Genomic DNA, 12,110 nt, shown 5'->3' with positions numbered 1-12,110 from the left:
AACATGCAGGAGACCTGGATTATTCTCAATCCGGCTTTAGGCCGAGGCACAGTACAGAGTCAGCTTTACTGTCAGTTACGGACGATCTGCATATGTATCAGGACAAGGGCTACTCCGTTGTCCTGATACTGTTAGACCTATCGGCAGCGTTCGATACTGTGTCCCATAACATCTTGATTGGATGTCTCGCTAACATCGGTCTTGAGAATAAGGCACTGGCTTGGTTAAGGAGCTTTCTTTCCAACCCCACCCAATGTGTCACCATGGGCTAATGTCGCTCGGTGGAGGTAGAGATTACAAGGGGGTGCCACAGGGCTCTTGTTTGAGCCCAACTCTTTTTAACATCTATGTGGCCTCCCTGGCAGGAATTATGAGAGCTTACGGTTTCATCCGAGTGTCATACGCGGATGACACGCAGCTCCTTTTCCCTTTTAAATCTCTTACCACCGAGGTTAAAAACTCCTTCTCTCGGGGCATGAAGGCTGTGGCCCAGTGGATGTCATCAAATTGCCTACAGTGTAATGTAGGGAAGACCGAAGTCATGCTCTTCGAGGAGGCCAAAATCCTATGGACTCCGGACTGGTGGCCACAAGATCTCGGGCCAGTCCCTGACCCTAAACAAGTCGTAAAGAACCTAGGAGTACGATTAGACCAGGAGCTCTCGCTGAAACAGCATGGTAACTACATTGTGGGCTCATGTTTCCACGTGATAGGCCTTCTACGCAAAGTGTTCCCCCTGCTCCCTGACTCTATCATGAAAACTTTGGTTCAGGCTCTTGTCCTTAGTCTTATCGACTATTGTAATGGGCTATTATTATCGGCAAATGAGGGAGTATTAGCTAAACTCCAAGTCGTGCAGAATACTGCTGCCCGGCTGGTCCTGAACGCTCCTCCTAGATCTGCGTCCAAGCCTCTTTTGGACAAACTACATAAATAAATAAATAAATAAATAGGATAATTATTGGAAGCCCAAAATATATCAGGGCACCCCCATGATATATTTTTTTATTTGGAAAGTGAAGATTTCCTCCCGTTTGTCTTTTGAGATAACATGTTGGTCACATGTTGCATATATATGTGTTGGTCTGAACACGTCCTATCTCTTCCAGAGACATCTTCCTACCTATATCAAACCTTAATGTGGAGTTCTTAAAATGTAAGCCTGGAAAAGCTAACTCTATGTTACATTGTTTTCAGAGCTGCTTGCTCAACAATTCTTTCCTCCATGCCTCCAGCTTTGCTTCCGTCATTTGTAAAAGTTTTTTTTCCAACAATTAGACATCAATGAAACATAGTTTCGACCGATCAAATTAAACAGATGAGGAGAACGTGCAGTACCGTATTATTATTCAAACTGTTTGTGCTAAAGCCATTTAAAGTCTGTATTCTGTATAGGTTGATTGTGCTGCAGGGCAGTCACAGCATGTGAACGGCTGCTATGGCTTTGGCACAGTCAGTCACATGCTAGGCGGGTTCCTTAAAGGCCTGTTTGTCCACTGTTTTTGTAGAAAAGATGTGTGAGCCATGTCAACTTACCGTTTGCCATGTTATGTCTTCCTCTGCCTTGTAGCGCAGCTCAAACCGCTGCTGTATCCAGGACCCCTCGTCAGGCTTTGCCCATTCTAGGTTCAGACAGCCAGGGTTCAGGGGTCTGGATGTGATGCGCTGAATGGTGGGTGGATCCAGTTTAACTGTGGGAGAAGAGAAGGCAGGAGTACACTTGGCGGTCAGGGTCCGATGAGCAGCAGCCAGTATATCCTTAGTTACAGAGATGGACTGACCTAAATCTAGTGAGATGGCTCAGCGAGTTAAACACTGGCTGCACAAATCTGATGATCATAAGGTAACAAGTTTGACTCAAGGATAGGCCAACCCAGTCTTTGAGCCTACCTACCAAGATCAATTCATTGATATCATGACATTGGGTAACAGCAATACGTGCAAAATACAGTGCTCACCAAAAGAAAATATTTTGGAATCAGGTGAATATATTACAAAAGCAAGTTACTGTTAGAATCATATTATGTGGCCGGCAGCTTAGTCTAATGGATCGTGTTAGTTTGAGTGTAAGGGATGGGGTTAGGATTAAGGTAAGTATTACATTGCGAGTTACATTGTGGTGAAAGGGATTAGCATTTCTAATTAAAATACAAGTCATGACATTTTGTGATGGTGTTTACGGGTCTATATTTTTCTACACTACATTTTGAAAGTGGTGAGGTATAATAGCGGCTTGCTGTAACGAACGAGGAAGGAAGCCCAACTGACATAAGGGTGGTTTGGGTGAGGTCTTCCCCTGAAAAATGTGTGAAATATAGAAGACGAAATAGTGCATCTCAGAGCAAATGGAAAAAACAGATGAGGCCTGGGGTAGGACCATAAGCTTCACTCAGCACCCCCCCCCCTCCTTCCTTGGAATCAGACAAGTATGGCACCTAGCCCTGTGGACAACCTGAGGGTACCCGGGTGCGGGAACCCGGGTCCTTAGACCACTAGAAATTGTTTGTGTGCTGGGTCCTGAAACCTTGGACCACTAGAGGGTGCCTGAGAATTCACTCATGTTGTGACCAACAGCCTGATTACATTCTAAATAATAAATCGCAGATCTAAACTTCTTTTTTCAGTTGAGAATCCCATGTTAGTACATATCAGTCTTCCTCTGCTATTCACCTGAAATGTACCTTTTCTCTGGCTTTTTGAGGTCGAGCCTGGCCAGCGCATGCGCTGCTCTGCGAGGCATGCTGTATTGAGGTAGGGACTTAAAGGTCCACCCACATTTTTCATTGGCTTGCGTCATTGTCCACTGTAAACTGTAGCTGTTCTTTGGTCAAAAGGCTTAGTAGTCCCTCCTTAGTACCGCCTTGTCTCATTTTGTAGCCTCACACGGTGACCCTCTCTGTTACGTGTGTTGCTCGTTAGGCTTTAATTACAGCCTCCGAGCACTATTTTCTTAAATAGCTTTGTGTTGCCTGTTGCAGGCAGGACACGCTCTTGCCTAATGCTTTTTTTTCATACCATGCATTTGCAATGCAATAGTTCTTGTATTTGCGATAGTTTAAGCTATTGGCATTGTAAATGACGATGCCTTTTATTTATCTGTTTAGATAATTAACACATAAATAAAAGGCATGTCATTTATAATGCCAATAGCTCAAACTCTCATATATGCGAGACCTATTGCATTGCAAATGCTTGTTTTTTTCTGTCACTTGCCCTTTAACGTTTTTGTCTGTGCATCTGAAGATGGACGTGGTTTTTGTCATGCAGGAGTCACTGCAGGCACCCAGTGAGTGTCAAGTGGTCCGCTTATAAACTGGGAAATGTTGACTCATCATTTCCCAGTTTGTTGACACAAGGAATCATGAACGAAGTCCACCTCAGCAAGATAAAAGCAGCAACAAGGTGCCTGACAGCCTCATTAGTTAGCAATGTTGACACACTAATACAAGCCACAGTGCAGCTCGCCTTCGGCCCGCAAGGTCCACAACACAATATTTTACAGTAACAAAGTCACTTGAGAATAAATGCAATAGTTGGGCAGACTTTACCCTTGATGTACATGAACACTTGACATTCTGTAAACAGATATTTACCAGAGAAAATCCCAGGATTTTTCAATAATTAACTGCATCATGGTCGTCCATGCTCGAGGAGTGCATATAGAGTATGCATTATACAGATATACTGCACTATTTATATAGCAGAAGACAGCCTCTGGACTCTCAAATCATGGGGTGTGCTGATTAGATATTGTTTAAGTGCTCTATGTTCACAGCTGAGAAGATGAGCTTCTAATGGGAACAGCAGGGCCAGCTTTAGATGGGTGCTTCTGGTGCAGCTGCACAGGGCGCTGACCTGGGGAGGGGGCACTGACCTCAGATGGACGACTGTCCTTAGCGATAACTTACAATTGAAAAACATCTTCTGCAGACTTCCTTGTGCATTTAGCTTTCAGGCAGCAATAGAAATAAAAAAAACACTGGAGAAGTGCAGTCTTGATCCCGTCTGGGATACTGAATGAGTGCTTCATGATCATGAGTAGCCAGCACTCAAATATATTCTGTGTGCTTAATGTTACTAAACAGAATGGAATATTTCATGTTTAAAGTATTCCACACAAAAACTTTGTGTATAAAACGTGATTATTAAAGGTCTATGTTAAATGTTTATATTATTGTGACTGGAGAAGTAAACATAAAATGTGTCCCATTGTGAGGTTAATAAATTAGAATGTGTATGTGTAAACTGAGGTTTAAAAGTTTATACGTGTAACAAGAATTAATTTAATGTAGGTGCATTTAGAATTACATCTTCGCAATTCTTTACAATTTATACTCGTATTAAGAAGTCTTATTTATTGTGTGTGTAAAAATGAGCATGTACCCTGTGCACTGTTAAACTTGACCAGAGTAGGCCTCGAGAAACCAGTTCAGTTCATGCTCACATTAAAATCTAACATGTAATTCGGAATTAACCTTCCATGCAGAATGCAGTTGCTTGTATTTTGTTTCCACTGCATGTATGGAGAAAGCTTCATTAGTTTGCATAGAAGGGTTTTGTTTTGATTAGATAGCACGGTATGAGAAGATGAAGTTGGCAAGGAGAAGCACAGTAATGAGCAAAGAGGTGAGTTCTCTTGTGAGAGGAGAGGAATGACAGAAGGAAGAATGAAGTTGCAATTTATTGATGTGGGAAAGGAGGCGCAAGTATCCAGTTTTGCCGGAGCCATGGAAATTCACTGGCAATGATCATGTGGGATTATCTACCCTGAATGCAATTGATATTTTATGCTGTACGTAGTGAGGGACAGAAAAGTTATTTTAGGATTTCATGGAGAGCAGTTCTATGCTTCTGCTTGTGTGGCGTTATGCTACCTGGCCCATGGTTGGATGTATTCTACTGAAGACTCAGACAGCTGACAGCTATCTAATTTCACCTTTGCCAAATTCTTCTAAGCTTAGATTTTCCCCTTTTAAGGTAGTGTAGGGAAAGATAGCCTGCTCATGCTTACTTTGAAGAATCATCTGATGCAATTTTTCCTGATTATTTGTATCATCATCATAGGATTATTTGTCTGCTTTGTATTTTACTGGGTAACTGTCTTCAAGTGATTAGGACTTATTTCGGTATTTCTTTATTTCTATATGATCATGTTGAGATTGATCTATATTGATTTGTTTCTAAATTTATAATTAAACCCTACTAAACTCAGCTTAAGTTGTCGAGTGGGTTATTGTGTAGCCAGAATGGTTAAGCTGTATTGAGATGTTTACAAGTGATAGTTTTCTCCCTTTACCTCTTATTCAGCTATAAAGGTTGTCAATCTGGAGATAAATGTTTGAAGGAGCTCAAGCTCCAGCATAACCCTTGTGATTAATGTTCTTGTTAGAGAGAGATCGAAGTTTTTGTCAGCAGCATAAAGTAGCACAGAGGGTTAATATTAATATGCCTGTGGCAAAGAACACATACCTTGCAGATCACAAATCTGTGTTTTGTATGTATAGCTGAGGGGATTACTGCTTTTGTCAAAGGGATCCTTTTGTTACCGCAGTAAATAAGATACATTCTTAATATAGAACAGTTACTGTTAGGAACTGTGATTAAAGAGTCGGATGCAAACTACAGGAAATAGTCAAGATGTAATTTTTTTGAACAGTCTTTCATCACCTATTCCTAATGTTGCTAAAAAGGCTTTGTTTGGGTAGATAAAGTGTATGTAAAAAACTTCCTAGGCAATCTTAATAGCAGACAACAAGTTATTAGACCCAATTGTAACTAGGAGTGGGCAGACAATGAAAGATATAACATTAATTGAAGACAAACATGTTTTTAATATACATATTAAAAATCATATAAAGAAGTAATATGTTCAAGTTATATGACAATACACTAAAATGATATGCAAATTATTACATAAAATAACACAATGTACAATCTTTATAAATAAGAAAGACACCAACTAATAAACAACGGTGTCCACAATTAAAATGAAGAAAATTACTCGATGCACATTTCGGCGAGAACGCCTTCTTCAGGAGCCACAAGTTATAATAATTCGAAACAGGAAAAATCTTAAGGAAGGTATCTTCATAAAGATGACACTGAAACAATATACCTATAAGATCTGTGAGGTTTGTCTATAGTTTCCTGTGTAGAGGTTGCACAGAGATGAAAAATATATCCGTAACTTATCCCTTTGCTGTATCCTGAAAAAATATCTTGTTAGGTTATTTTCAGGTCTCAATTGTCGGTACTACAGACGCAAAAATATGATGGGTTTCAAGGATATATAGATATACCCAGGATCGATAATTCTGAAAGAACAAATAGATATACGTAGTCAATCGTGAGAAGATCTTTCGGTGACCAGCCAATAAATAATCAGATGAGCGATGTTCCCATTGCTCACGAGGGAATGGCTGATGAAAAGAAGTACACGGGAATCAAGATGAAACTCGCGGCGGTACCGGGAATCATTTGACCGACGGCACGCCACATCCCGCCACACGCCACATTTATATATCAGTACTTTAAAAGATGGGATCTCTGTTCACTTGATATAATCAAAAGGGAGGGTTTTCAGTAGATAGGAAGAAGTGGTGATCTGCTATATTTTGTATGTGTGAAGAAAAAGTTCAAATAAATATGGTGCTAGCCAGGTAGGGGAGACCACTATAACCCCTATGTGAGTGTAGGAACACCTACACCAAAATTGTACTCTGAAGTCCTGGGCACACATACAGCGGTGTGTTAGAAAACAATTGTGTTACGTAAGTCTGTGTGAAAGTTCAGTATTCAATAAACTTTGCAGAAGAGTTGTTCTTTGTTCTTTTTCAATTAATTCACATAGAAAGTAATCAGCACAAAAACAATTAGCCAATACGTGTTTCACCTAGGAGAATACTCCCTTGACTTCTTCAGGCCTGAGATACTAAAAACAATAGCGGTGTGATCGAGATTCCAGTGATAATTCCAACCCGGCAGCAAGATACTGAAGGGTAAATGGAAACGCGAAGGTTCTATGGCGTAGTCTGGTCGAAGTGGTGTTCAAAATTTCAACAGGCCACGGATGCATACACGGGTTAAGTGTAAGGTATTATGGGAGTAAGGTAGGCGTGGCCACAACATACCATTTTGGACCCGAGCCACGGAGGACGCTTCCCACAACTCAGGAATCACTGATAACAGACACACAACCGTGTCATCTCTGGCTATCCCCATAACACGTGGATTTATGTAAACTAGGGGATTTATTCTATCACGCCTACCTGAATCACATAATAACTTACACTTACCCGTGTATGCAGTGTACACAGCCCCACTTGTACTTCTTAGAAACTGTCTCAACCCACGTACAAAGAACTTCACACTAGCTTTTTGTGTCCTCAGACATCCTTGGACCAGGGCAGGAAGAAAGGAAATTCCAACACCAATTGTGGAGGGAAGCTGTAGATGTTTCTTCTGCTTCTAAGCTGGTACCGGGTATAAAGTTAGGACCCTCAGACCCACTCTTCAGTTGACTTCTGGACCTGCGGAAGACTCTCAGAGGAATACCCTGCTGCCTTCAGCCTGCTGGGTACTTCAGAGGACTGCCCTGCTGCTCCAAGAGAACTAGTCTGTGGTCTAAAGCCTGCCCTATGCCCTCAGAGGACATTCCTACTGCTTGAATCTGCTTTTTTGCTTGAACCCAGGATCAAAATCTTATTACATATATAGATATTATTTAATTCAACAAATGTTGTACGTATCAGCATTTCAGTTAAGAACACATGAAAAAATGAGCAAACACGGGGAAAAAGGTTAATGTCAAATACATGGGATTTTTCCTCTTTTGATATAAGACTACTAATACATTAGGATGTTTGGTTTATGATTTTTGCACATGAATGTTCATTTAGATTGTGTATCTAAAACACAATTTTGTTGTTTAATGTTTTGTTCATTATATGTACACAAGAGTTTTCTGTATATATAGACATCACTGTCTTTTTCTGTTCCAAAAACGCAACAAAGAACTAAAAAAGTTAAAGAAAAAGGTATAAATAAAGTACCAGATCAAATAAAAGAAATAGTTTGGTCTAGTGCTAATTTAAGACGCAAAAAACAACCCAGGTCCTGGCCCACTTCTTGCTACATTTATAAACGGCCTAGCCAGTACTTCGCCCACTGGGCTTAACTCCCCTCATTATAGTTTTATAAAGATGGCATTTTTCTGCTTTTAGCTTGCAGCCTGTCTCCAATACACACTTGTGGTGGGTAAATGCCGGACTTTGTGCATTCTCTCTAGACAGCCAAACACAAAGGGAGTTTAGGTGTGACTGAGAGAGCCTAGTTGGCCATCCCCATCCTCATGGGCCATCCTGGGCAGTATGGGAGGGAGGAGCTTACACACATGAATAGGTTGTGTTCTATCCCCACACAAAGGGCTGCATACCCCCCTATAGTGAGCCTGGAGCCAGAGCTCGGAGGTAGTACCTCTGTTCACTCCAAAGCCCCTCTTTGAAGTCACCACCAATCCAACGGCACAACTGGTTATAAGTAATGAGTCTCCGATACCACCAAATCATACTCTACTGGACCTGTGAAGAAACTCTGCCAGGAGGAAGGATAGATGTGTTGCTACAAGGACTGACACCCTGTTGGACTGCTGCTCTGGAAGAACTGCTTTTTTGCCCTTCTGCGCTACTGCCTGCTACTGTCCGAAGAACTAGACTCTTTGATCTGAACCCTGAGTGATGGCCAAGGGCATGCCAGCTTGCCTCCTGTTATAAAACTCAGGGATGTCAGTCTTACTCACAGCTCCTGTGCCTGGTCAATTGGAAGAGGATCCAGGTGCTTGCTTCAGTAGAACATACACATCCTCTGCTGCATGAGCAGTGTCAGTGCATCAACGCTGTTGCGAGAACAGAACCAGTGGGTCACACTTGGAACCAGCATATTGTATCAGAACCAATGCATCTGAACCACTGCATCGCTGCTGCTGTAGGAGGGACGATCGAAGCATTCCCCAGACTATGTGGAGAAAACCTGCGGCATCGGCTTCAGAACCAAAGCATCTTGGACCTGTATCTTTATCTTCAGAACCGGCGCATTGCCATGGTTACGTGGGGAAAACCGACATATCACGTCGACTGTGAGGTCGACACCAACGTATTGCTGCTCTGCTCCCCACATTTTGCTTTTGCTACCAGGATCAAGGTACTTTTGTTTATCAGGCCTAGCATGACTCCTGTATCAGGCCCACACTCCATCATGGTCGGCCTGAACTTTTGACTTTGCCTCGGTCCAGTGTGACCAGAAAACCATATAGGCACTTATTGCTTCTAAGGGTTATTTTTCACTTTTAATCTTTAACAATCCATAGCTCCATTTCTACTAATTAGATTTCTGTCGTTTTGGTCTTGTGTTATTTATAAAATTAAAATCTTTTTCTCTAAACTAGTGTGCAGACTTTTTGTGGCGTCTTCACTGTGTTCCTCTTTGAAGTGTTGCACAAATAATTTACACATTGCCTCTTCAGTTAAGCCTGCTGCTCTGTGCCAAGCTACCAAAGGGTGAGCACAGACTAATTTATGTTGTGTATCTGACTTACCTTAACTGGGATTGTGACTCCTGCTTGGACAGAGTGCACACCTCTGCCAACCAGAAACTCAGTTTCTAACAGGAATGAAAAAATGAATTAATAAATTGAGGAGTAACACACTTGTATATTATTGTGACACCAATGAGGTATCCGCACTAATGGAAAGCTATAAGAAGGCAGAGGGACTATATATCTGCGGTAAAAAGACAGTTTGTGATGTCTTTACAAAATGATTGATGTTTAGTGATGGAACTTAGAGTTAACAGCTTTACTCTACTATTTTAATTATTCATCACTTTACAGGAGACTTACTCTTAAATATTTCTCAAATGTCTGAATTCAGTTTGTGTAGCTGCTGAATTTTTTAATTTTATTTTTAATTTCAAAGCATATTCTTTTTTCTTGTGTTCTAATAAAGTAGCATGTGTGAAAATTAAAAAAGTAAATAGTTTTTCTGTAATCGTGTATGATTCGGTACACCAGTAAAACCGTATTAAAACAGCGGAACCTCTATAGAGCGCCCGGAGTCAAGCATGGCGGACGTGAACTAGACTAGCTCCGTCCTATGCCCTGACACTCTGCTAATTATCCTGGATTCCCGACTCCAGAGGGACACCCACCTTCGCCCATCGACTGTTGGAGGTGCAGAGGGCTGGCAGACTCGAGCTGACATCGCAGGGTCATCCTGGCAAGTGAGGAGCGCTGTAGGTGCAGGGGAGGCCTTGCTGAACGCTGGGAGCCACGGTCTAAAGTGAGAGGAAGAGTCGGACCGTGTGCAACTTGCGGCCAGGGACAACGATCGGAGCCCGGAGGCGTATGAGGCGACCCGCTGCGAGAACACCACAGGTAGCGACTGCATCTAGCGGAGCGGAGTGCTGTGTCGGGGTCAGCGGAGCGCTGAGCGGTGGTACGGACAGCGCGGACGTCACAGCCGGTCACATTGGCTGATGGGCGTGGGCCCTGTGGCTGGAACCCGACCACACGGAACGCCACCGGTACAGAGGATTCAGTGATCGGGCTAAGGCGGAGCGGTGGTGAGCAGCGTGCTGTACATCTGAAAAGGGCTGGCGGCGGCCGACCCGGGAGAGCCTGAGTGACACTTTGGTCCCAGAGGAGCGCGACCCGCTGTGAATGCACGGGGGTAGCGGGCGCCATTTTATGTATAACCGAGACGGATGCCTGAACCTAAGACGGCCTGCCCCACCAACATCAACGAGGTGCAATGGGGTTATGAGATGGCAGTGGGGGATACAATCGGCATGACAAGTCTGGGGCTTGGACTACCGTAGAAGGGGGCAGCGAGGGGGGCTGTGTGTGGGCTCTTGCTACTAAATGAGCTTCTCCCACAGTGCCGTGCTGAATAGAGATACAGGCGGCGGTTTATTGCCTTTGCCATAGCTTGTGCCCGAGAAGAGGTGTTGATGCCCACTACGCCGGACTGGTATTGTGAATAATCTCAGCCGGTATTCGCAAGTTCTTCTCTATTAATATCATAACCCCAGCTGCGGAGGAGATACGGGTACAGCCGCCACCCAGCAATTCCAAACACAGTTTGAATCCACACGCTGAGCGGAGCGAGGCAGTACGACCGCGAGCACACAGCTGTGCAGTGCCAGGACCGGAGAGCACGAAACGCATTACGAGACACACCACCTGGTCTGCGGAGAGGTGGATATTTCTAGCCCCCAGGAAACAAGGGATGAGAGGACATCCCGCAGGCAACGCCCCTATCGCAGCCCGGGTCGCAGCCCTCCCTTGCGCCATATGTTCACGGTGTGCCCGCGCACTGCATAATTACTCTCAGTGGTGTCGACATCGGCAGGGGCAACCAGAGGGCCAACGCACGTGAGGAACACCCCCGGACAGTGCTGTGCCCACCTGCGGGCGCTGACTGCAGGCCTTGTGACGGCTGATGCGGATTGGTGGATCCATTGCAGACTGTCGTCCACTGAGACATGAACAGGGTGTGCACGCGGAGCCCCGGCGGCGCGGCCTACACGTTGCGAGCAATGGGGAGAAACAGGACCAAGATTCAGGAGCAGGGGCGAATGCCGACGTCCAATCCACGGGCTCAGACGACCCACTGGCATCCTCGAACAATGAAATAATACCGCCGACGTGCAAGGGCACGCAAGAGGCAAAACTGGACCTCATTTTGATCGAAATCAAGGCCTTCAGGGAGGTGCTGGAAACACGTAGGAACGCCATGGCGACGGTCCTCTCCCTCCTCAAAGCCGATCACAATAAGTTGGCAGAGAAAGTAATGGAACACAAGATTGCACTAGACGACCTGATTCCGCAACAAACTGAACATTCCACGAAGCTGGAGAGCATGGAGCGGCAACTCAAAGTGCTCTGGGATAGGATGGATGATGCGGAAGGGCGAGCACGCCGTAATAACGTCCGAATTTTACGGGTTCCGGAACGCAGCGAAGGGAGAAACCCCACACAGTTTGTAGAAGACTGGCTGAAGAAAGTAGTGGAACCCGCGGAACTCACTCCGCTGTATAGCGTGGAGAGAGCACAC

General features: G+C 44.1%; 1 protein-coding gene across 3 annotated transcripts in view; it reads right to left on the bottom strand.

The window, feature by feature from the left end:
* CSF3R (colony stimulating factor 3 receptor) overlaps positions 1 to 12,110 on the bottom strand; it is a 186,887-nt gene that overhangs the window by 97,923 nt on the left and 76,854 nt on the right. For all 3 annotated transcript variants that reach the window (XM_086956461.1, XM_086956460.1, XM_086956459.1), the window contains exon 6: positions 1,537 to 1,691. In XM_086956461.1, coding sequence (XP_086812587.1) covers positions 1,537 to 1,691 — 155 coding nt within the window. The remainder of the gene's footprint in view (positions 1 to 1,536; positions 1,692 to 12,110) is intronic.

Source organism: Lissotriton vulgaris, chromosome 2_1 (assembly GCF_964263255.1).
Source record: "Lissotriton vulgaris chromosome 2_1, aLisVul1.2, whole genome shotgun sequence".
NCBI classification, from domain to species: domain Eukaryota; kingdom Metazoa; phylum Chordata; class Amphibia; order Caudata; family Salamandridae; genus Lissotriton; species Lissotriton vulgaris.
This window is presented reverse-complemented; position numbering and strand designations above follow the sequence as displayed.